This window comes from Achroia grisella, unplaced genomic scaffold, assembly GCF_030625045.1.
Source record: "Achroia grisella isolate CSIRO2021 unplaced genomic scaffold, CSIRO_AGI_Agris_v1 utg1419, whole genome shotgun sequence".
Classification (NCBI taxonomy): Eukaryota; Metazoa; Arthropoda; class Insecta; order Lepidoptera; family Pyralidae; genus Achroia; species Achroia grisella.
The window spans coordinates 1,178,601-1,206,244 of record NW_026712630.1 but is presented as its reverse complement, the minus strand read 5'-3'; the positions used below and the strand labels follow the sequence as shown (position 1 = coordinate 1,206,244).

General features: G+C 37.1%; 1 protein-coding gene across 1 annotated transcript in view; it reads right to left on the bottom strand.

The window, feature by feature from the left end:
- Positions 1-278: 278 nt before the first annotated feature.
- Positions 279-27,644, bottom strand: part of LOC131855423 (protein Wnt-7b-like) — a 65,857-nt gene continuing 38,491 nt past the window's right edge. The window contains exons 2-8 of the mRNA XM_059206698.1: positions 17,754-17,879; positions 16,753-16,850; positions 11,793-11,904; positions 10,105-10,282; positions 2,271-2,476; positions 1,769-1,908; positions 279-1,088 (exon numbers count right to left, since the gene is read on the bottom strand). Coding sequence (XP_059062681.1) covers positions 937-1,088; positions 1,769-1,908; positions 2,271-2,476; positions 10,105-10,282; positions 11,793-11,904; positions 16,753-16,850; positions 17,754-17,803 — 936 coding nt within the window. The 5' untranslated portion in view covers positions 17,804-17,879 and the 3' untranslated portion in view covers positions 279-936. The remainder of the gene's footprint in view (positions 1,089-1,768; positions 1,909-2,270; positions 2,477-10,104; positions 10,283-11,792; positions 11,905-16,752; positions 16,851-17,753; positions 17,880-27,644) is intronic.

The window sequence follows — 27,644 nt, the reverse complement described above, 5'->3', positions numbered from 1 at the left end:
GTAGTCCGCGTGTAAATATTGATAAACATGAATCGCATACAAACATTGTCAGGTGGTCACTGGTTGAAAATTATAATTTGCACAGTTAGTACTCAACTCAAGTCTTGTTTTTTATAGCCGTCCTACTAATTTCGTACTATTTTAGTACTCAGCGAGAATATTCATTTTTGTGAAATATCAAAATGTAGAAACATACATTAAAGATGAACATAATCTACATTTTTTATATTTTCTGTATTTTTTTGTAATTGTGTGTACTGAAAATAATGTACATACTAATGTACATTTCCATCTTTCCCATCTTCCTTTATTATTGTCACTTTCAAAATATACGTCTTTACCAAGTTTCGCTGCATATAAAATTATGTACAGTCCTTAAGAAACCTAGTTGTTAAAATATTGGTCATTTCGCCAACGAAGAACCATGGTAAAGACGCATTAAAAGATTGTATTTAAAATATACGTAAAAATACAATAATAATATAAAAAATGTGCATTATGCACAGAAGACAGTTTGTTTTATATATTTTTTTGTGATCGTCAAAAACAGCTATGTCTGTTACAGTTATTAATCTTGATACTAGTGTCTTTATATAATGCAGTATGTTTGTCAATGGGTGATAATGGAATGCCGTACTCACCTGCGCTAACGGTATACGCCAGCGCGGCACCAGTGAGGATGATAAAATGAGCATAAAGTCAGGTCAGTTACCACATCGTGACAAATTCACTAGAAATGTATCCCTGCAATTGTATTTAAACTGTTTTCCTAAAGGATAACTGGGAACTTCAAATTATTTTGCTTAACGTGACATGAGTTGGAGCGAACGTGGGTCGAGCCCGAGTGATGTCACTCGCAGACGTGGATCTGTGTGTGCGCGAGGCAAGTGACGTCACTCGCAGACGTGGGTCTGTGTACGCGCGAGGCAGGTGACGTCACTCGCAGACGTGAGTCTGTGTGCGCGAGAGGCAGGTGTCGCAGGTGACGTTGCAGCACCAGTGGAACTTGCAGCGGCACTGCACCTGCTTCACCACGCGCACCGTGCTGTAGCCGCGCCCGCAGCACAGCTTCTCGCAACCGTCCTCATCTACGAATATTACAATGTTTATGTTACTAGACAAGTAAATAAGCGCACCCTGTATGGAATAATGTTTATATATATACTTATTTTTTAAGTCTACCCTACATAGACATACATTTGGAAAGCTGTCTTATAATTAGAAAGACGAGTAAGAAAATTGCGTTTTGCTCTCTTATGGAGCGGATGAAGACAAGCTCGTGCCTGACTGATACGACTTCAATTTAGGGCACCTGCTGTCGTAATTTAGATCTCCGTTTGGATTGGATCGGATATCTATCAGAGGGTAGTCACGTGACGTGTTTCTGTTCATGTGTATAGGTTATAGTTGCCTCAGTGTGACGTCAGTTTTCTTGCCATTATAGTTATAGGTATACGTTAGAGGTAGCAACAGAAAATATAACATAGTAGTCAATTGACCACACGGAAAGTGGCCAGAGTGCCTTAGCTAATTTCTGAAGTTACTTTAATAAAAAAATGTAGGTGTAAGTCTAATTATGACTGAGGGTAGGTTAGAACGATGTATCATTACATAGTATAAAACAAAGTCGCTGTCGCTGTCTGTCCCTATATATGCTTAAATCTTTAAAATTACACAACGGATTTTGAAGCGGTTTTTTAATAGACAGTGATTCAAGAGGAAGGCTTATATTTATTAAAAAAGGAATTCTCGGCTTAAAAATAAGTACCGGTGGAGGTCCGGTTGCAGTGTCGTCCGTGTGTACCGAGCGAGCCGGCGGCCGCGTCGGGCTCGCAGTACGACGGCGACGCCGCCAGGAACACCAGCTCAGTCTTGCGCGGCGGACGGCCCACGCCGTTCTGACGGTATCTGCAAGTCAAGCATTGGGAACTGTTACTATCACTATCAGTGGCACCGGAGGCGGAATGAGTACGGGAGGACTGATGGCATGCGTTCTAGAAGAGAGGATGCCGCTGAAGGAGTGCTGCCCGGCACCGAAGTCACAATTACTGTTGTTCTGGTGTCCACTGCCCCAGAAAGGGAAGAAAGTGTTCAAGGGTCAAGGAACAGAGATTAAATAATTTGAAGGATGTCAAGATGATGTCGCTCACGTGCACTTCTGCGTTTAAGCACGCATAACCTCGGCGTTAGGATGGTCATGGGTGGGTTGGAGGGTTGATCAGCGAGGTGGGGGTGCGCGCGGCGGTACTTGTGGTGTGTGGTGTACTGACCGGCGGAGTGCGGGGTGCGGGGCGCGTGCGGGGGCGGCGGGGGAGTCGGGGGGCGCGGCGCGGTGGAGGCGCGCGCGGCGGTACTTGTCCCGGAGCGCGGCCGCCACCGCCCTGAACTGAGGCAGCGCGCGCCAGCACGTGCGCACCGCACACGACCCCGACACGCCGTGACACTTGCACTCGCGCCGCACCAAGTCCTTCACCGTCTGCGTACACATCACCAAAAAAAAACAAATAATAACCTCAGGACAATTCACACAGCGCCATCTAGACCCGAGTTAAGCTAGCTAAAGCTTGTGTTATGGGTAATAGATGACTGCTACAAATACATAGATTTTTTTTCGTAAATATATACATATTATACATAGAAAACACCCAGACAAATACAAACAATCATACTCATGAATACAAATGAGTCCCGCGTCCATCGGAAGTAAAGCGTTGTGCTAAACCAATAGTGGTTTAGCACAACGCTTTACTTCCGATGGTATAGACCAACGAGCCATGAAATATAAAAAAAAAAAGAGTACCTATAATTTTTTTATAATGGATGATACTTAATTGATTGGTGTCCCGCGTGTCCTAACGGTATACTATGGAACCAGTGGAGTGGAGGATGATAGGATGAGCATGAGGCCGAGTCAGTTTGGCCATCGTGGCGAATTTACCAAAAATTGGTGGTCAATTATTATTCTTGGTAAACGTTAATAGTAGTGGAACTAAAATAAATAATATGAATTCATTCAGATTAGATAGATCTCAGTGGTGTTCTGGAGATCATTCTTCACTTCGAAATAAATATTATGAGGTAAATAAACTGACGATTGTCAATTTAATTCGCTATCACATTATAATTTTCTATTGTCACACTATTATTCCATCATTTTGAAACAATCTTCTGCTTAAGTAATGTATTAGTAACGCCATCTAGTATTGAGTAGCTGCATAACATGATCTAGCTATTTTATGATAGATGGCGCGAAGAGATAAAAGTGCGATCCTTTCGTACAAAATGTCTACTGAAGACAATAATTTAATTAGATTTACCTAATTAGAAGTTAGAAAAATTAAATTACAATAATATAACATACATTATTGTATTTCTAATAGTACTAATAATACCTTTTCTTTGTCTTTTGAAAATACAAGATAATGGTAAAATGATCAATTAAAGCTAATATTATCGTGCTAAATAACATTTTATACAATTTTTGTCTGTCTGTCTGTTTGTTCCGGCTTATCTCTGAAATGGCAGGACCGATTTTGACGCGACTTTTTTTGGCAGGCAGCTGATGTAATAAGGAGTAACTTAGGCAACTTTTATTTTAGAAAATAAAGTTAAATTCCACGCGTACGAAGTCGCAGGTTCAGCTAGTCTAGAATGAAATTTAATTAGTGGTAAGGAATTTCAGTGTAATGTAATTTATAAATAGCACAGATAACATAATATTTAAATAGTAACATAACTATGATCCTGCATATGGTGCGGCTAAGGCAATTTGTTCACAGGTGAAGTAATGGAGCGATTAGTTTTAGGGTACAATGGGGTTGGCATGTACTTAGATGGTACTAAAGTTCCTAAATTTAAAAAGAAATAAAAAAAAAACATAACTATAAACACAATCGAAACTGAGGAGCCATTTACAGGCTTTTGCAATTTGATATTGTTTGCGAGAGTCATCATTGCATTATTGAGGATAATGTAGTACACGATCTGTGTGTAATAACAGTCACTTAGTGAGATGAGAGATGCAGACCACTCACTGTTCCTTGACATTTGAATACCAGATATCTTTGTCGGAGCTTTCATTTCTGATTCGTTCCGTTCACGCCCTCGTTGTACCGACACAAGTCTATTCTTATGAGACAGGAGTTAGCCTTCAGCCATTTCACAAGCCCTTTGGTTTGGAATCTGCATTTGCCGTTATTGTTCGGTGAAGCTGTAAAGGCCAGCTGCAGTTAACAGCGTTACAGTAGTTTCTTGCTCGTTCTTCTTGTGATGGGTGTTGTTTTTTGAATGAGCGGTAGAAAAAAAATACTATTCTAAAGTGCTTATATTAAGTTTATTTGAATACAGATTATTTCTATTTCTTTGTCATTATACCCTCTCTCTTCCTAGTTATGTATCACACCAGGGATGTTACGGAGCTCCGTAGCCGTAACCGAATCCGAAATAAAAGTTTCGGACAATATCGGATAGGGGCGGAGCCTAATTGAGACACGTTATGTAACTATTTTGTTAGCTATTTGCATTTTACTTTTAATTCCTTAAAAAATTAATATCCGTAACCGAAATTATCCGAACCTAACGGATAATCCGAAATAATTTCATATCCGTATCCGTATCCGGTACAATAATCATTCCTATATCCGAAACCTATCCGTATCCGATATTTCATACCCATAACATCTGTGTCACACATGGTAGTGGAGTAAGCTTTCCTTGTTTTCTTCGCCACTTTTCCCTGCCCCAGATGGCGGTCCTCCACAATGCGGTTTTTGACACGCACAACCACATTGTAGAATCACCTTACAGCAATAGTATTTCCGATACGATATTGAAACCTTCAAGAGCTTATTCCTTTTTAAAAGGCCGACAACGTACTTGCAATTCCACTGGTGTTGCGGGTGCTCATGGGCGGCGGTAATCACTTACCATCAGGTGAGCCGCATGCTCGTTTGTCTCCTGTGTTATAAAAATCGTCGTCCACGCGGGTGTAACGGTGGCCACAGCTAGTTATGTTATATTTATTCATATTTGTTATATATTCCGGTGCGAAGCCGCGCCGAGTCGCTAGTGGTCTGTGTGTCTGTACTGGTCTGTGTATACAAACATTAATATTACGCTTTACGAGCGCCTCGTGACATTTTGTACTTCTTTTTTTTCAATACTTACGCGATTATTATGCAGCTAAAATAGTTGTTCGCGAATCAATTTGCATATTTTGTATCTATACCTTAATGTACTTGTTGAGATGTAGTTACGACGGTCGTGTTGCGCTGGAGGCTATGCTATTTATATTTTACTAGCTGTTCCCGTGGCTTCGTTCGCGTGGAATTTAACAAAAAAGTTAATTAGTTTTTGCATTGCAACATTACTTTATTTTTCTAAAATAAAGGTAGCCTAAGTTATTACTTATTACATCAGCTTCCTGCCAATAAAAGTCCCGTCAAAATCGGTCCGGCCATTTCAGATATTAGCCGGAACAAACAGACAGACAGACGAAAATGGTAAATAATGTTATTTTGGTGTATGTACTGTATTTATATTCATATGCATGTAGTAAAAAACGGTTATTGCAATATTACAAACAGACACTCCAATTTTATTTATATGTGTTAATTGTGCTAAGGCTGGCTTGTGGCCGGCCGGCAGATACGTACACATCTATAGCTACACTCCTAATAGACCAACCAATATGTCAATATGTGTAGATACGGTAAAACTCGCCGATAATGCAACATTGTGGACAAACTATATATGATACAAAATGACTTAAGTATTTTTAGGAGTTAGGACGAGGACTTGTAGGAGTTTAGTTTAGGAGTTGTTAATAATAATAATAATCTCAGGACAATTCACACAGCGCCATCTACTCCCAAGTTAAGCTGGATAAAGCTTGTGTTACGGGTACTAGATAACTGATACAACTGCATAGATATATTTTTTTTTGTAAATACATACATATTATACATAGAAAATACCCAGATTGATACAAACAATCATACTCAAGAATACAAATTTTTGTGCGGTGCGAGGAATCGAACCCGCGACCATCGGACATAAAGCGGTGTGCTAAACCGCTAGACCACCGAGATCATCATAATTACAAAAATTCAACCAGAATATGAAATCTTTTCTCTTTAAAACTAAAGATAATTTTAAAAACCAACTAAAAAACATCTAACTGAACAAATTACTTTAATTCCTTAGGAGGTCCCGTATCTGCAGACCTTTATTACTCAACTCAGTCCGCAAGCATTGTCTTCCATCATCTTTGTCATCATCAGTGTCGCGGAGCCTTCACCATATCAATATATGTGTAATCCTTGTTATAGTATTTATGTAGTATAAGTAGTTTAATAACATAATTCATTACATTATTTACAGTTTATTCATACTTTATATATTTTGATAAAGAGCTCGAAGTTTAATATTTATGTGATTTTTTAGTAATAAGTATAGTATAAGTAAGGAGCCAACAGAATATCAGCGCTGCAGAGTTATCTGTAGCATTATACTGAGTTGGCTACCTTTTCACTTTTGCGGCACATAAAGTCTGCTACATTTCTTTTATTAATTCGTGTTTTTTTCTGTATCTCATATATGTTATGTGTCTGTAATCTATATATATATATATAACTCAAAGGTGACTGACATAGTGATCCATCAACGCATAGCCCAAACCACTGGATGGATCGGGCTGAAATTTGGCATGCAGGTAGATGTTATGACGTAGGCTTCCGCTAAGAAAGGATTTTGATTAATTCTATCCCCAAGGGCATAAAAAAGGGATGTAAGTTTATATGGAACTTTGTCAATTTTAAACCGATGTATAAATCTACTATGACGTAGGCATACCCTAAGAAAGGATTTTGATAAATTCCACCCCTAAGGGGACAAATTAACGCGAGCGAAGCCGCGGCCAAAAGCTAGTTGTGAATAAAGAATTTATCTATGTATCTATCTAAAAGTTAAAAAGACATCGGTGCCCGTTCCCGCCGCTCGGTCTCACATCCCTTCAATAAGAATTTGCTTGTACAAATTACGAGTGGCCATATCACGGCCGCGGCGGCGCGGCGGCGGCGCGGCGGCGGCGCCCCACACAGTTGGGTTCCAACATTTGTTTTGTTACTACAATATAATCAACTACTTATGAACCAGGTACATTTATTGCGTGTATTCTTTAAAATTAATTAATAGTTTTTAATTTTAAAAGTTAATTATTTTCACTTGACGCGTTAATAACGTAATAATTAACGTTTTATCACTGCATAAAAGTTACTTACTGTGTGTGGAATTTTAATTTCTTTTCAGTTAGTTAAGCAACAAGAGTAAGTTAATATGGTGCAGTATATTTTATTAACTTTTATATTTAATACTAGCTGTTCCCGCGGGATTGTCCGCGTAGAATTTAACTTTATTTTTCTAAGACAAAACTGTTTTTCTAAAATAAAAGTAGATTAAGTTACTCCTTATTTCATCAGCTACCTGTCAAAAAAAGTCCCGTCAAAATCGGTCCAGCCATTTCAGAGATTAGCCGGAACAAACAGACAGACAGACAAAAATTGTAAAAAATATTTATTTTGGTGTATGTACCTTATATGTATTTATATTTATATGCCTGTATTAAAAAACGGTTGTTTCAATATTACAAACAGACACTCCAATTTTATTTGTATGTAGACTAGCCGTTATCAGCAACTTAGACCGTCTTTTGAAATAAGTAGGTATCTATATTATTACTTTTCAGATAAATTATAGTGTACGTACTGCCCCATGATATAGTCGCTCCTTACATTAAACAGACAGACATGCATTCCCAGTTATAATATTACTAGCTACTCGCCCCGGCCTCGCGCGGATGTACGTCCGATTGATCCGCCGTCCAATTCAAACGGGGACCGATGTTACGACGGCCCGAGCCGAGGTTCGAAACCCTAGAGGTGCCCTCAGGCTAAAGTCGTATCCGTCAGGCGGGAGTTGGCCTTTAGCCGCTCTAAAGTCCTTCCGCGGGTTTGGAGTGCCATCTGCACTCGCCCCTATCGTTCGGTGAAGCTGTAAAGGCCAGCTGCGGCCAGCATTAGAGTAGTCCGAGAAAAAAAGAGAATATTACGTGTACACCAAGACATCGTGCCTTTGAATCGTGCGATTTGAAACGGTCGAGCAAAATTGTTCGACTGGCTCCACCCGAGGCAGCTCGCAGCACCCTAATTGTAGCTTCTGTGGGATACAATTAGGGTTGGCAACTTTTTTTGACAAAAATACGTATATACTGGCTTGGATAGGAAAAAATAAAGTATTTTTCAAATTACATGTTTTTTTTGCATTAAAAACGTATTTTTGTGCGCTTCTAACACTAGATCTGTGACAAATATCACAACTCACAACTGACATATAACATTTGTACACAATATTCTTAACTAATCTGTCATTAGGCGCTCAAACTATCAAGCTATTGGGTGAATTTGCTCGTGAGCAAGCAACGTAACTGTCCATGAGAGAAGCAATGTTCTCTCAAGTCAATACCCGCAAATTTGAGAGTTTGTCCCTACTTTCATTCCCAATTTTATCCCCTTAGAGATGGAATTTATCAAAATCCTTTCTTAGAAGATGCCTACTTCATAGTAGCTTTATGCAAGCAAAGTCACAGCCCGTTCGGTTTAAAATTGACAAAGTTTCATACAAACTTTTATCCCCTATTTTATCCCTTTGTGGGTAGAATTAATCAAAATCCTTTCTTTCTTCTTCTTTTTTAGCGGATGCCTACGTCATAACATCTACCTGCATGCCAAATTTCAACTCTATCCGACCAGTGGTTTGGGCTGTGCGTTGATAGATCACTATGTCAGTCAGTCACCTTTGAGTTTGAGTTGAGATATTTGTAGATGGTTGGCAACCCTAGGTAGAACCGATCATTTTGCACAATACCGTAATTGGAGCTGAGAATATAGAGAAACATTAGTAACTCTGATTGCTATGCGCGCCTCCCGGGACCTCTCAATGACACATAATATCACTAATACTGCGGTTTATTTCCATCTCAGTAACGTTTCCACAGCTACCAATTTGTGGCAATTAGTCCATCCGTGGGACAGTTTTAAAACATCTTGAGCCCGGTTCTGAATAGCATTTTTCTGTAGTTGTTTTTTTATGTACGTAGCGGTTTCTATCGCATGCTCCTTACCTCTTATTGTGTAATTATTTATTAAAAAAAAACATCTGTCCAAAAGAAAAACACAAGTTTCTCGCACATTCTTCTTGTGATGAGTCTGCGTTCCGATTGAGTGGTAGAATAAAAATATGACTATTCAAAAGTGCTTGTATTGAGTTTATTTGAATAAAGATTATTTCTGTATTTCTGTGTGATAAAAACTGCCTGGCTTGTTGTTTTTTATAACTGACTAGCAGACCCACGCAACTTCGTCTGCATTTCATTCCCCGCCTTTTTCAATATTTTTCATTACAGCTCCGCTCCTATTGGTCGTAGCGTAATGTTATATAGCTTAAGCCTTCCACGACAAATGGATTATCCAACACGAATAGAATTTTTCAATTCGAACCAGTAGTTTTTGAGGTTAGCGCGTTCAAACAAACAAACAAACTCTTCATCTTTACAATATATATATAATAGATCCACTGGCGAGGAGGAGAAGTTAGGATGAGAAGTCTCTTTATGTGGTTAAAAGAGAGATTCGAAGATTATTTTCTCTATTTGTGTGTGTCCTTTTACGCAAAATAAAGTTTTATTTATATATATATAAGTACTAGCAAGTTAACGAAGCAGAAGAAACCTTTAAATATATTTTTTATTATATCATTCATTCAGCATACCATAACAATATAGTGTGGGAATAAAGTTCCCGCCAGAAACTAAAATACCATCCTGATCATCTTGATGATTGGCGGTCCCCAACAATGCGGTTTTCTAGAAACAAGCACAATAGATCTATGTAGGTCGCAGTGCTACAGGTCCATGCACCTGACTATAGCCCAAACGACCCAATAAAAAAAACCTTAATAAATAAACTAGGATATACATTAGGATATGTAACTTTATAATAAATCACGATGATAATGTCCGTCGGTATCAAACGTATGTACCTCGCTCACCTTCCTGCCGACGCGGTTGTTGTGCAAGTTCATGGCGCTTCTGGCGTCGGCCTCCAGTTCCCTGGCGTCGAGGAACCGTCTCGCGAACCTCCCCCCGAAGGCCAGCTCCCCGCAGCCGCCCCACTGGAACTGCTCCGACGTGGTGGGGCTGCTGCTGCGCCGCCGCTGCGAAGATAGTCTGCTGGCGTGACATAGATGAAATCAGGTGAATACATTTCAATTGAGATTATTTAGCTGTGGCTGCGGTTTCACCTGCGTGAAATATCCGAGTTATAGCCCATGAGTTATTCTGATAGAAATAGAAATAATCTTTATTCAAATAAACTCATTACAAGCACTTTTGAATAGTCATATTTTGATTCTACCACTCATTCGGAACGCAGATTCATCACAAGAAGAATCAGCAAGAAACTTGTGTGTTGCTCTTTTGAATAGGTGTTTTTTATATATAAATAATTACAATATAACAAGTAAGAGGCATGCGATAATCAACATAGAAATCGCTACGCACTCATTATTAGTGTAATCAGATATGTAATATTGTCAGTGCTATAGATTTAAAGTTTTTCTATAAAAACATTATTATCGTTAACGAATTCTTCAATTTTATAGTAAGCTTTTTTGCAAAGGAACTGTTTTATTTGACATTTAAATATTTTTTCCTGCAGATTTATAACAGACTCTGGTATTTTATTGTAAAACCTTACGCAATTGCTATAAAATGATGTACAAGCTATATTATTTTTAATTTTCATTTAGTAGTTTTTGCGTGAAAGAATAACAAATATCCATCCATCTATGTCCATCCACACTCACAAACTATATAATATTAGTAAGTTTAACTCTTATTATTTTCCATATTTCCAAATTTTCTATTTAATGAATTTAGTCTACTTTGATAGACATCTGTAAGAAATTGCTTACAGCGAGCGATAAGACCGACTTTTGTTACTACATTTCTACTCAAAGTTTTACTAGTTACATTTCTGTGCACAATAATGAGTTTATTATTATAATATACTAGCTACTCGCTCCGGCTTCGGACGGGTGTACATGTATTATATATATATAAACCTTCCTCGTGAATCACTATTAAAAAAAAACCGCTTCAAAATCCGTTGCGTAGTTTTAAACATTTAAGCATACATAGGGACAGACAGACAGCGACAGCGACTTTGTTTTATACTATGTAATGATAGGTTTCAGCGCGTGTTGTTATTATTGATATTTGATATTAATATCTTAGATAGATAGATAGATAAGACCTTAGGTCAAATATACATCTCTCATCGTAGTACTGTGATATTTTTTTCTACCTTGTTTCAATTTAATTATATTTATTACTTGCTACTGGCCCGTGTGTACATGTATTATACATATAAAACTTCCTCTTGAATAGAATAGAATAGAAAATCATTTATTCAAATAAACTTATTTAAGCACTTTTGAATAGTCAACATTTTTTTAAATCTACCGCTTATTCGGAAAGCTGTCTCATCACAAGAAGAATAAGCAAGAAACTTGTGTGTTGCTCTTTTAAACTTTGAATCACTGTATGTATTAAAAAACCGCATCAAATTACGTTGCGTAGTTTTAAAGATTTAAGCATAGATATGTTTTATACTATGTAATGATTGTGTTTGTAAATAGCCGTGGTATTAATTAAATAAATAAATTAGAGTATATACCTGTTGTGCGTGCAGCCGCAGGAGGGCAAGTCACCTCGCGCGCAGGCCGCACTCAGAGCATGCGTGGCGCCCGCCGCCGTAATTGCGTACGTGAACGCAGCCTCCCGCGTCGCTGTCCAAGAGTGATACACTTTATTAAAAACAGCCAAGCCAAGTTCCTTACCCAATAGCTGCCTTTACAGGCAGGGGCGGTTGAATTTGTAGGGCCCTGGGCTAAATCTACTTATGGGCCTATTTAATTATATTACTCAACTAAAAACTACACCGACCAACAATAGGCGACCAGAAATTTCCCGTTCTTTTCGAGAGACGCGCACTTGTATGGGTTGAATTCAGGATTGCCAACGTTATGATAGGTTTTTTACATTTTAGATATGTTTTTATGTTCCAAAATATCGTTGCAGTGGGGACTGGGGACCCTTTGTATCCTCGGGGTGTTGAGCTGCAGCCCAAAAAGCCCTTAGGTAGATCCACCCCTGTTTACAGGTACGTTGTCTTTATTTTTTTTGGGATTTTATTGCACATGGAAACTAATATTTGTGGAATATAAAATTAAGTATTAATTGAACATGAAACAGTTAATGATATACGCACAGTCACTCGCGAAAGGCTGGACACCAAATATATATAAATACTTAGACTTTCCCGCGTTAAATAATACATCGTGTTTCTTAATTTTAAACCTTCTTAACTTTAATTCTTCTTGATAGAAGTGTAAGAAGCACTAATTAATGATGATAGCTTTGAAGCCGGCTACCGGAAGAGAAACCCCAAGTAGCGCCCGTGACTTGTGACACGGGTGTAGGTTTAAAAGGCCCTTTTAGAATGCATTAACACTCACCTTCACTACTTACTTCACAAATCTATTTTTAATACAATTCACTTTAATATCTAAAACACAACCGGCACGCCCTGCGCCCGTCAACTGAATGCCGCGGCTTATTCAACGAAGGAGAATTATTCAACTACCGACCTCCGTATTTATAGACCGAAGTCAGTGTCGTAGGTCGGTCTATAAACACTAGATGGCGCTATTTACGATATTTGTAATAATCTTTACATTGGGTACTTCATTAGTACTAAACACAAACTACCTTCTAATATCTTTTTAAGATATCGGATTTTTCTATAATATTGATGTGACGACTTCGGTGGTCTAGTGGTCTAGCACACCGCTTTACGTCCGATGGTCGCGGGTTCGATTCCTCGCACGGCACAAACATTTGTATTCATGAGTATAATTATTTGTGTCGGTCTGGGTGTTTTCTATGTATCATATGTATGTATTTACGAAAAAAAAATATATATGTATTTGTATCAGTTGTCTAGTACCCATAACACAAGCTTTTACCTAGCTTAACTTGGGTCTAGATGGCGCTGTGTGAATTGTCCTGAGATTATGAGATTACAATATGAGATTACAACTCTAACAGAAGGTATTTCCCAATGTTACAGTATATTAAAAAAAATACTTGTTTATATTAATAAATTATATTTGCTTCTGTATGTATATATCTATTTACATTAAATATCTTCAACAAAATCAAATCAACTTAAAAATAATTCATGTAGGACATTTTAGCCCCTTATGAACGTCAAAGTTTTTATATTAATATTTTTCATCAAAAACTGGTTAATACAGTTTACAAAGCTTATGGGCTCGGTGGTCTAGCGGTTTAGCACACTTTACTTCCGATAGTTGCGGGTTCGATTCCTCGCACGGTACAAACATTCATATTCGTGATTATGACTATTTGTTTTCTATGTATGTATTTACAATAAATAAAAATGTATCTACGTATTTATATCAGTTGTCTAGTACCCATAAACACAATGTCTGCTTAGCTTGTGACTAGACGGCGGTACATGATTTTCCTGAGATTTTATTATTATTAAAGCCTTCAATACCATTTGAAGTGAGCTTTTTAACATAACATCGTTTAAAACCAGTTACTGAGTACACAAATACGATTTCCAATTGATGCACGCTGCAAGATCCCCCAGTACTTAGTGCTTATCTCACTACTTGAGTGTACTAGGTTTAGACAAGTGATACGTGTTGACATAGTAATGCGTAATAATATGTATCCGTACTTTAATATGTCATTTATTTTTTATTTTTATTTATTAACTAGCTTTTGCCCGCGGCTTCGCTCGCGTTAATTTATCCTCTTAGGGTGGAATTTATCAAAATCCTTTCTTAAGGCATGCCTACGTCATAATAGCTTTATGCATGCAAAGTCTCAGGACAAAGAATTTATCAAAATCCTTTCTTAGCGGATGCCTACGTCATAACATCTACCTGCATGCCAAATTTCAGTCCGATCCGTCCAGTGGTTTGGGCTGTGCGTTGATAGATCACTATGTCAGTCACATTTGAGTTATATATATTTATATTGGAGCGACCAACAAGACATACAGTATGAGGTTACGATTATTATCACTTGTATGCGTAAATGTTTACAGAAGTTTATATATGTATATATATTTATCTTTTTATTTTATTTTACTTATATATACCAACAACACGAGGAGAATTACAAGTACGTTGTCGGCCTTTTAAAAGGAATAAGAGAGAGAAGAGAGAAATGTGGAAAGTTTCTAGAAAACCGCACTGTGGAGGATCGCCATTCATGCAGATGATCAGGATGGTATTTTAGTTTCTGGCGGGTGGTACGGTGGTGAAACTCAGCAGCTGGTATTAATCCGAACAATTCCTCAGAACACTCCCCGTGATATATGCGGAAATGCACAGAGATGCAATATCTCGCCGCAGAGCCAATGGGTCGAGTCGAATAAACAATAAAAATTAATTTATCAACAGACAAATATAAAAAATCAAACGATAATTGCCTCGTACAATATCATCAAACAATACAATAATTTCTATTGAACAAATACGCGCTCACCACAGACAGATCTGTCAAATTAATTTACGATTCACACGAGCATGTCGCAGCGACACGACAAACAAACAAACAAACAAACAGTGGAACACGTTCGGACACCACTCGAACATGTCACACAATTAACAGGATTGTAAAGCAAATAAAAATGTTTAATTGCGCGACACTTGACGTACAAACAAACATGCTTCCCAGCCGGAACGCTCTAGTGAGTGTCTTTATATTATACGATCGTCTACGACAACGAAATTGTTATATGATATGTTTTTTATAACATTTATTTATACATGTTTTTCTCTCATGTATGCTTTGTATTTATAATTGTTGAATAAACAGAAAAAAAAATACATATTGGCCTCGGTGATCTAGTGCGGTCGCGGGTTCGAAGTCTCGGAGGGTACAAAACAATTGTATTCATGAATATGATTGTTTGTATCGATCTGGGTATTTTCATAAAAAAATGTATTTATATTTGTTGTTTAGTATCTATAACACAAGCTCTGTCTCTTAGTTTGATACTAGATGGCACTGTGTGAATTGTCCTGAGATATTATTATTATTTATAATAGATATTAAATCTATGAAAAGCAAATGAAATTGCGATTTGTATGGAAAAAATGTAAAGTATAATATAATAATCTCAGGACAATTCACACAGCATCATCTAGACCCAAGTTAAGCTAGCTAAAGCTTGTGTTATGGGTACAAATACATAGTTTTTTTTTTGTAAATATCTACATATTATACATAGAAAACATCCAGACCTATACAAACAGTAGATAAATATGATCAATACAAATGTCTGTGCCGTGCGAGGAATCGAACCTGCGACCATCGGATGTAAAGCGGTGTGCTAAACCGCTAGACCACCGAGGTCGTCAATATATTCATAGATATTGCATGATAAGCAATTGCTCTTAGGTTAACTAAATTAATAAAAAACTTTTTTGAAAGTCTATACTTTGAACAGCGAGTCTATCAACTACTTTAGTGTCGTGTCGTACACGTATCGTATCGTGAGATGTAAATGTCATTAGTGTAGTAGAGCCGACGGCGGGTCAATTAGCTGTCGCGTATAAATCACGCGACTCAATGTGGGTGTGACGGTCACGACACACCGTGCACCGTCCGCCGTCCGCCACCACCGGCCTGTTGGTACCTCTACCACCGCCACCTACACGCCAACTGGTAAGTTTCTTGCTCATTCTTCTACGTCGAATTTGCATTTCAAATGAGCGGTAAAATAAAAAAGTATATTCTAAAAATGAATCTATATTTTTGTAATAAAAGAAGAATACGAGCTGAGTTTCTTGTCAGTTCTTTTCAGCTCGTAATCATTCCGAACTGATGGTAGTCTGTAATAAACCTACATGAATAGAGATATTTTGATTTGATGTGTTTTTATTACCATGAGATTTTACTGAGCATAAAAAAATGTTAGGATCAGACCTGAGTTTTTTGCCAATTCACAGCTCGTAAGTACTCTGAACTGAAGGGTAGAACAAAAAAGACAATTCTAAATATTAATCTGTATATTTGTAATCACTTACAAACCCATCAGAGGAGGATGTCAGAGAAGAACAAAAAAGACAATTCTAAATATTAATCTAAGGACGGTGTTATATTGTGGATGGTTATAAGGGTCACCGAAAAAGAGATGGATGGACTGTGTGAAAGATGATCATTTGACTAAACAGAGATAAGAGAAAAACATATTACGCCGACCCCAAATAAATGGGATAAGGAAGAAGCAGATGATGACTTACAAACTCATTTGATAAGAATAAGAGCTAAGTTTCTTGCCACTTTTTACCTCGGAGGGGTAAAACAAAAAGACATTTCTAAAAATGAATCTATATTTTTGTAATCACCTCCAAACTCATTTGAGAAGAATAAGAGCTGAGTTTCTTGTCAGTTCTTCTTAGCTTCAAAGCACTACCTGATGTTAGATTTGACATATCATAAGATTCTGTAATAGATCTACATTACTAGAGATATTGAAGGGAGATAGTTTATAAGTTCGCAGTAGATAATTTTAATAAATCTCAAGTTACCGAGAGGCATGACGTGCCCGAAGTAGGTGTCGTCTCCAACTCCTGAGCAGTTCCACCGCTGGCCGCTGAGCTGCGCGCGGCACTCCTCGTAAGCCATGCTGCAACATGTCAAAGGACTTACACATATGATGCCAGATCTCAGGAACGTTTTTAAAGATAATGCATTAATAAATAAGAGTCCTACTAAATAGTTCTACTCTATGGAGAACTCACGAATTAGTATCAGGATGAAGAACAAAATTGCGAATAATTAGATACCGATCACTCTTCCGATATATCGATCTACGTCTTTCAGCCCATCGAACCCCTAGCGGTGCCCTTAGACTACAATCGGATCCGTCACGTAGGGCTTGGCGTACAGCCGCTCCATAAGTCCTTCCTTTGGTTTGGAGTGTCATCTGCACTCGCCTCCTGTCGTCCGGTGAAGCTGTAAAGGCCAGTTGCAACCAACAGCATTTTGAATACAGTTCAAATCCCTTACAGCTGTATTTTCATTCAATTAGTACACAACCCCAGAGCTTCGTTTTTATACACCCTTACCTGCATGTTCTGTCTTGTCGTGTCTTAGTTTTTTTTTCGGACTACTCTAATGCTGTTGGCCGCAGCTGGCCTTTACAGCTTCACCGGACGATAGGGGGCGAGTGCAGATGGCACTCAAACCAAAGGAAGGACTTATGGAGCGGCTGAAGGCCAACCCCGCCTGACGGATACGATTTTAGTCTGAGGCACCGTTAGGGATCCGAACCTCAGCTCAGGTCGTAGTAATTTCGATTCGTTTGAATTGGAGGGGGATTGATCGGAGGGGCGACCGGGGGCATCGGTGTGGAGCGCCTGCCCGGTTGATTGCGATATAGTGTGTTTGAGGTCATCGTCTTCGCCGGCGAGGACGGTGTCGTGTGTAAAAGTGTGGTCGCTGCTCCTGATCTCCAGAATCTGAATTTTATACACCCTTACCGCATGTTGTTCTGTCTGTCTGTTTTAGTAGTAATGTGTGGTAGTACCTGAGGCCAGTGCCGAGTGCGGCGACTGCGGCGGGGGCGGTGTGGCACATGGCGCGTTGTTTCTCGGTGAGGCCACGTGCGCACACTAGTTTCGCACCCAGTAGTGGCGCGCCGCACTCGCCGCGCCTGCAATCATTCATCATTGCTTTATAACCAACTAGTTATCATCTGTAATAAGTCATCTTGTTATTTACTAGCTGTTATTATGACTTCGTCCGCGTTGTAATAAACGTTTTTTTTATTCAAATAGACAATAGTAGCATGAGCACTTTAGGGAGAGGACGACCGAAAAAGATGGATGGATTGAAATAGAAATAGAAAATCATTTATTCAAATAAACTTAATTTAAGCACTTTTGAATAGTCATAGCATTTTTTTTATCTACCGCTCATTTGGAAAGCTGTCATCACAAGAAGAACAAGGAACTTATGTGTTGCTCTTTTAAATAATCCTTGTAAGTTTACATTTATAAGCCGAAACGTGTGAATACAAACTACCAACAAGCACAATTTTTATTGGATCAAATATAAATATGCAAAAAGATTAAATCAGTCGTAGTGATAAGAGCAGACCAGTCCCTACAAGCGGAACTCGTTCACGATATGACGGATGAACCAGCCATCACTGCGCTCGACCATATTTTAGGGAGCCCAATGACCCGGCCCACCACGCCGCCACATGTTGGTGATGGACATTTTAGTGAGCATGACTACTCATTCCACTCGACCACGTCACAGCTACTTAAAATTACTATATGGTAGTTACAGTATTCGCACTTTACATGAGGATGCATGCGGCAATCAATACAAAAGCCGCTACGCTATCATATATCAAGAAAGCAGTGTGAAAAATAAATTATAACGTTGTCCGCAAATAAACTTATTCTTGCTATATATTGCTATCATCTATAAATTCATCTATCCTATAATAGGCTTTTTTACATAACATTTGAATATATATATATATATAATATGAATTGCCTCTCTGTTAGATTTAGCGTATGTAGATTCTGGCAGTTTATTATAGAATCAACATTTTATTATAGATTGTGTGAAAGATGATATGTACAAAAGGAGAGTAAGCCTAAGAGAGTAATATGACGGCTAATAGGGATCAGTGGCAGAAGAGGACATACTGCACCGCCTAGATTTATGTATGTATATGTATTATTATTATTATTTTATTATATTTATTATATATGAAGGTATCCGCAAATAACCAGCGTCATGGCACCCCGTCACGACATATGCTGAGCGGAGACCTATTTGGTACTGTAAAATTAAACAATTTTGTTTCTTTATTTCTTTTCTTTCACCGATCCCAAATAATGGGATAAAGGCAAGGCAATGATGAAAAGTGACGTAAGTTACTCTTAATTCAGGGTAGGCCCACCTTTATGTATCAACGTGCCATTTTTTCCAAAAAAATGTTTAATGGGGTCATTGTCGTGCCATCAAATAATTATTGACTTTCTGATTATTTGGAAAATAATATTAATAAATACTATCAAAACTCTCTATGAAATAAAGTAAACAAAAGAAGTACATTTTGGATTGTTTTACACGCATAAATTAAATTACTGTAAAATTAGTGTGACTTCTGTTGCTGCAGGTTAGATGACAAATAATTTATGTCAGGCTTGTACGATGTTACTTTTAGAAAAATGCATGCTGAACTGGATTCATCATGTCAAACGGTTTCTAACTGAGTTTTTAATGTTATTCATCTCTGAAAATAATGACTCGCAGGCATAGGTAGGTGGAAATATTGTTAAAATAGCATGAGCCAGCTTCTTCAAACAGTTTTATGATCGACGACGTGCCCAAAATATTGTGTGGCGTGCCGTCAATGGCACGCGTGCCACTGGTTCGCCTACCCTGTCCTAATTGATAGTCTGTCAAAAATGGTCCAGCTATTTCAGAAACTACAAGAACAAACAGACAGATAGCTGAAATCTTTTTGGATTATTCTTTTATTTAAGTACCATATATATTTTTTAACACATTCATGAGTCGAGGGAAGCATTTTTTTGTAATTCTTGTAATTTTTTGTAAGTGCTATCACTGGCACAGTCTTTGAACTTTCTAACCGATCGTACATGCACAGCTATAATAACAATAACCCGGAATCATTCACGAAGCGCCATTTAGGACTTGTATTATCGACAAACAAATAAACATACATGAATACAAATAATTGTATGCGACGAAATGAATCCGCGACCATCGGAAATAAGGCGGTGTGCCACCACCGAGGAGCAATATGCCGACGTGAGAAATAGGAGTGTGCGTGACGAATATGAGGAATCGTCAGAACTGATCCTGTAAATTTTCCTTCAGTTTCTATATTTATAAATATCTAACAGATATTTAGGGCACGAGTTATTAGTTCTGCTCGATAAAGCATAGACAATCGCGCGACTCAGTAGACGCGCCGAGACGGCTGCGATGCGCACACAATGGCAGTTCATTCCAGGGCAGATCATAAACTAAATAAACGTTTATATTGCCGCTACAAAACTACGATACTATTACCACAGATAATTCATAGAAATTGTTCATAAAAAATAAGAACATCGAATCACTTATATTTCGGAAAACTTTACTTACGTTCACTTATAGTTCAAGTACCACCGCGATGAGAGATGTTTTTTTATATATGATAATGAAATGGTGCACCCGCCTGCGCTAACAGTGTACGCAGGCGGGGCAACAGTAGAGGATGATAAGATGAGCATGAGGTCAGGTCAGTTAATACATCTTGACAAATTCACCAAGAATTTATCACGATGGTTTCCAGGGGGAACCGCGTGGAGGTCGATCTGACATGGTACATTGCTAGTAATGGGGTCATCAGTCCATATTACTAACAATACCCTTCCGCTCCCTTCCATGTATACTATGTATGAATTTACAAAAAATAAATCTATGTATTTGTATCAGTTATCAATACCCATAACACAAGCTTTAGTTAGCTTAACTCGGGTCTAGATGGTGCTGTGTGAATTGTCCTGGACAATTATATTATAAATTCAAATTAAAAAATCATTTATTTGCGGTTAATAACCGAAGGAGCGAGATTAATGTAAAATTCAATATTATGACGAGGTAGGAAGAGGAATAATATTAATATTATATAAAATATATATATATATAACTCAAAGGTGACTGACATAGTGATCTATCAACGCACAGCCCAAACCACTGGACGGATCGGGCTGAAATTTGGCATGCAGGTAGATGTTATGACGTAGGCATCCGCTAAGAAAGGATTTTGATTAATTCTACCCCAAAGGGATAAAATAGGGGATGAAAGTTTATATGAAACTTTGTCAATTTTAAACTGATCGAGCTGAGACTTTGCATGCATAAAGTTACTGTGAGGTAGGCATCCCCTAAGAAAGGATTTTGATAAATTCCACCCCTAAGGACGGCGTGCGAGCGAAGCCGCGGGCAAAAGCTAGTAGCAAATAATTTGTAATTACATATAACAACTTTCCAAATCAATTAGTAAGCGAATAAATTGGACATTTTGACCACACACTTTTTAATAAATGTACGTGTGTTATATGGCTGTTGTGACTGCAAGGAGGTTGGTATCCTACATTTCATGTAAAACATTTTAGCCGCTTATATACGTAATTTTTTTTATATTACAATTTTTTTCCTTCCCTCCCATAAAAGATCCATGATATACTTGCAGTAGTTGTAATCTCATGCTTTGCTGAGCGTGTCTGAAATGTGCAACTCGTTGACCGGAAGTGATGTGGTCAATGGTCAATGGTCAATTTGTGTACAGCGGAACTGCGCCGGCGCAGGCCACACACAAAGAGCTGGCAGTGAAATTTTTCACTAAATACCGTCAGAAATTGGCGTAAATATAAAAATAATATAAAGTGTTCAGTTGGGTGGAAAGGATTGTATGTAGTGGACACATTTCTAGCAATATACCCTACAATTGTAGTTACCTTGTTTTTTAGTTTATTATTGTTTCTTTTTATCATTTTATACATATAAAGGTATAGAAAATCATTTATTCAAATAAACTTACATTGAAGTACTTTTGAATAGTCAAAACTTTTTTTCTGTTTAATCTACCGCTCATTCGGAATGTTGGCTCATCACAAGAAGAACAAGCAAGAAACTTGCGTGTTCATCTTTTAAATAATTTTATTGTTACTTTACATTTTAAGTTGAAGTGTGTGAATACAAACTACCAATTAGCACTAATTAAATTAAATACTCAAATACTCAAATTGACATGTCTTTTCTATATAAGTTGGTAAATGCTCATATAGATTGTCCTCCCCTACTAATTAAAATTGATTTTAATGTACCCACAAGAATACCACGTCATCCTAGCAACTTATTCAAAAGTAAAGTTTGCAGAACTAATTTAGGTCGTGTTTCACCTGTCGTCCGTTTATCGCGCCTGTACAGGAATGATCTTGCAGAGGAAAATCTGGAAATGGATATTCTCTTTGATAATCATCAGTTTTTAATGTTATTCATCTCTGAAAATAATGACTCGCAGGCATAGGTAGGTGAAAATATTGTTACAATATCATGAGCCAGCTCCTTCAAACAGTTTTATGATCGACGACGTGCCCAAAATATTGTGTGGCGTGCCGTCAATGGCACACGTGCCACTGGTTCGCCTACCCTGCTCTAGAAGGAACCGAAAGAAACCGATTTTCAGCTTCACTCGCAGATCGCCAAATGACTGGACCGTCTTTAACTAGAATATTACTCGGCGATAGCTAATATTTTTTTAGCTATTTAGCTAACATAGACTACTTATACAATAGAAATTTTATTAATTTTATTTTAAAAGTTAATATATAACAGTTTTGTCTATACCCGACAGCTACAACTTTCCATCAGATGGTCCGTCACTCAATTTGTAATTCTAAAAGCATAGTAATAAGATTGAGTTTCATGACAGCGGTACGTTTTCAGCTGTGCGCGTGGGCGGGCACTCAATTTGTGATTCTAACGTCATAGTAATAAGATTGAATTTCATGAGACCGGTGCGCGTGGGCGGGCGGCGGCGTCGCGCGTTGTTTGTCGCGTGCTTGTGAATTGCGCGTTGTGGCGACTCGGCGTTAATTGGCCCTCGTTACCGACTGTGTATTAATGAAACGTGTCCACAATGTGATGTTGTACCTCTGCCTACACCTGCCACATCGATATACACAATGATGCGATCTGCAATACCGTCTGTACCATAACGACTGACAATTTTGTCACACATTTATTCTCAATAGATTTTTGTCGGGCACACTGCACTTTTTCACAAATCAATAATGTTCTATGCACAGTGATGCGATCTGCAATACCGTCTGTACCATAAGGGCACACGGGGCCCGTGCCCAGGGCGTTCTCAGGGCCCCCCGAAGGACTGACAATTTTCTCACACATTTATTCTGAATAGATTTTTGTCGGGCACACTGCACTTTTTCACAAATCAATAATGTTCTATGCACAGTGATGCGATCTGCAATACCGTCTGTACCATAAGGGCATACGGGGCCCGTGCCTTCTCACTGACAATTTTCTCACACATTTATTCTGAATAGATTTTTGTCGCACACTATTTTTCACAAATCAATAATGTTCAGCACAGGATGTTGCAATACCGTCTGTACCATATGAAACACGGGGCCGGATAGGTTCTCAGGATAAGGACTGACAATTTTCTCACACATTTATTCTGAATAGATTTTTGTCGGGCACACTTCACTTTTTCACAAATCAATATTGTTCTATGCACAGTGATGCGATCTGCAATACCGTCTGTACCATAAGGGCACACGGGGCCCGTGCCCAGGGCGTTCTCAGGGACCCCGAAGGACTGACAATTTTCTCACACATTTATTCTGAATAGATTTTTGTCGGGCACACTTCACTTTTTCACAAATCAATATTGTTCTATGCACAGTGATGCGATCTGCAATACCGTCTGTACCATAAGGGCATACGGGGCCCGTGCCCAGGGCGTTCTCAGGAGGGCCCGTGCCCAGGGCGTTCTCAGGGGCCCCCGAAGGACTGACAATTTTCTCACACATTTATTCTCAAAAGATTTTTGTCAGACACACTACACTTTATTTACAAATCAGTAATGTTATCAGAAGGTTATCACAAGGCATATACTACACTATTATACCGATTACTTCGCTATCCCTATCAGGGATGTTATGGATATGAAATTTCGGATATGGATAGGTTTCGGATATAGGAATGATTATTATACCAGATACGGATACGGATGCGGATATGAAATTATATCGGATTATCCGTTAGTTTCGGATAATTTCGGTTACGGATATAATTTTTTTAAGGAAATTCAAAAGTAAAATACAAATGGTTACATAACGTGTCTCAATTAGGCTCCGCCCCTATCCGATGTTATCCGACACAATTATTTCGGATTCGGTTACGGTTACGGATACTTCTTCATATCGGATATCCGATAGTTTCGGTTGCTGTTACGGAGCTCCCTGACATCACTGGTAAAGATATATATCAAAGAACATTTTTTACCATTTTTGTCTTTCTGTCTGTCTGTTTGTTCCGGCTAATCTCTGAAATGGCTGGACCGATTTTGACGGAACTTTTTTCGGTTACGGTTACGGAGCTCCCTAACATCACTGAAAAGTGCCCCGAATTCTTGTGTGCCTTGCTGTGTGGGGCCCCAGCTTAGTTTAAGACGGCGATGGCGATCTGTTTGCAATATTTCAATACAATCTTACTGTGGGGAGGGTTATTGTTAGTAATGTGCACTGATGATACCATTGCTAGCAATATACCATATCAGACCTCCACGCGGTTCCCCCTGGAAACCATCGTGATATATTCCCGGTGAATTTGTCACATTGGGCTAACTGATCTCACTTCATGTTCATCTTATCATCCTCCACTGGTGCCCCGCCAGCGTATACCGTTAGCGCAGACGAATGCACAGTTCCATTATTATCCTTTAAAAAAAATACAGTCTTACTCTATAAACGCGGAAGTTTGTGAGTATGGACGGATGTTTGTTACTCTTTCACGCAAAAACTACTGAACGGATTTTGTTGAAACTTTACAGTAATATAGCTTATACATCAGAATAAAACATAGGCTATAAATATCACGCGAGTGAAACCGCGGGCACAGCTAATATTCGCATCATAAAGAGATAAATATAATAATTACTATCGCTGTCTGTCCGTCCCTATGTATGCTTAAATCTTTAAAACTACGCAACGGATTTTAAGCGTTTTTTTTAATAGATAGAGTGATACTACAGAAGGTTTTTTTTTTTTTATATTTAAATACATTTTTCCACAGACATATTCGTCCGTGCCTTTTTTAATTTACTTTAATATTATAATATTTATTTAATTTCCATTTTTTTACAACTCCAGCCGAGATGTTACAATTTGCCTAACAGCAGTGGGGAACAATGGCATAGTAGCCATTTTTAGTTCGAAAAACGGATTTAGATGGCGTCATTGGTATCGAATGGAATTCAACATTGTTTTGTAATCGTTTAAAACCCAAAACTATGTTTTTAAAAAGGTTTAATCTATTTTTAAAAAGTCATATATAGATGTTAAAATGAAATAATGCGTTTTAAAAAGTAATTTTCATATATTTACTCATTTTGTTGTTGCCCTGTATTTGTTTACAATTTAATCATTGCTAATTGGGGCTTATTGTTTCCAAAAGACTTTCATAGATGGCGCTGTTTTCATTTGTATCACCGTATTTTAAATGTTTATTTTATATTTTCAAATAATAAGTACTTACTATATTATTATGATAAATTAAACATAAAAAAAGTTTAAGTAAATATAAAACAGCTAAACAAGAAAACCATATTATGCCAGTAATACTTATTTAGAAAGTGTTGCCATATCAAAAATAAATGCATAGATTACCGATTTTTTCGAATAATCGATAACAGGATATTACAACGCATTATTCAATGGTGCTTTTAATTAGTCTTTGCAAACAGTAAAATTTCATCATTTCGTATTATACTCTTATTTGGAACGAATTGCAATGCGTAATTTTTACTCGACGACGGCAAAATAGAGAGATTTTGACAGGTATGCAAGTACTATACATTTATCTGTTCGCTCATAACTTCAAAACTTGAAGAGGGAAATATTAATTAGATTGATCTGATACAAGTGTACTCTATTATATCAACCTCCACGCGGTCACCCTGGTAATTATAGCAATTAATGACAATAGTGACATTGTTTTTCTATTAAAAAAATAAATACCTACTTATTGTAATTTAATGAATGAGAATTGAATGTGGTATAGAGTATATAAGGTCAGCTATACCTTTATGAAACCTCAATAAACAAGTGTTATATGGTATCTAAATTACTGACATTGATAGCTAAATATGAGTATCCTCAAATTTTTACAAATACTCATAAGAAACTTTACAAATACTCGAATTTTGCTTTTGTAGAAGGATATTTTCAACCTTACTAAATTGTACAAGGTTTTGAAACGATAATCATTCATAATACTATGATATATTACTTATCCTAATACCTACTATTCATGATAATTAGTTTTTTAATATCTCCATTCGAGTGTAGGTTATTCATAATTTATATTATTAGATTTCATCACAAATAAAAATATCGATTTAAAATCGTAGGTTGGTCCATATTTTTTTATTATATCGAAATGACAACAAGTACTGGCAACATAAATGAAAGGTTAAAAATATAAAATATAGGAATAAAAGAATAGGATAAACGACTTTAAGTCAAATGCTTAAAACATATTTTCACTAGCATTGGATTTTTTCTCTTTTTTCATCATTTAAGTTAAGTAGGTACTGAACAATTCAACTTTTGAATTGTTCCTGTTCAGAGTTCATTGAACTTCTTATTTTTTTGTCAAACTCAATAATTTAAATGTGTCTAAGAAATACTACAAATATTTAGTAAACTATCGTGTCTTTGAGGATTATCTTATACCAGGTATAACTATAAGTTGTTAAAAACTTGCATATGTAGCGTGTGTATCTTTCATATTAAAATATAATAAACATAGGTACTTGGTGACCGCTTTAATGTGGTATTATTATGTTTTTATTATTGTTATGAATGTAACTTCAAAAAACTAACACTGATTTTATAATTTTTGATTGATTGAGAAAATACTGAAAATTATTAATCAAAATAAAGTACTAAACAGTAGTATTATTTTTATATTTTATTAGAACTGAATGAATATGATGTATGAATAATATGTTTATTGTGCTAATAAGGTTACAGTTTAGTTACTTTCATGTAAATTCATTCATGTAAGTTCATGAAAATGTAACATAGGTATATGATATTGTTTTCAGATTTTCCTGACATCAACAACTTAATACTGAACAAAGTTTAAACAAATAAGAGATGATATTCTAAATCTCCTAGTCATTCAGATGAAGATAAATAACATTTTTACTGTGAAGAACAGGAGTTCAAAAGAATAAGAAATATATATGTATATACATATGAACATTTTACTGTATAAAATAATAATGCAAGTAAAAATAAGAGAAAAAAGCAGAAGAAAAATCTGTAAATTATTAATCACAATGCAATTAATGATATAATTAAATAAGTAAGAAAGCAATGCACTAGTGATGAGAAGAAATTCCAAGTAATTATATTATGTGTAACCTAATCAGTGTGATTATTATTATATTGCTTCATCAACAAATCCAGGAATATTTTGTGTACCAGGAATTAATTATGAAATGATTGGAATATAATATAAAAATAACAGAAGTGTTTGAAGTTTTAGTGGTATAACAGACAAGCAGTGAAAGAAATATTATTGTAAATTATTAACAACATTTGTTTATTCTGTGATTAATAAATTA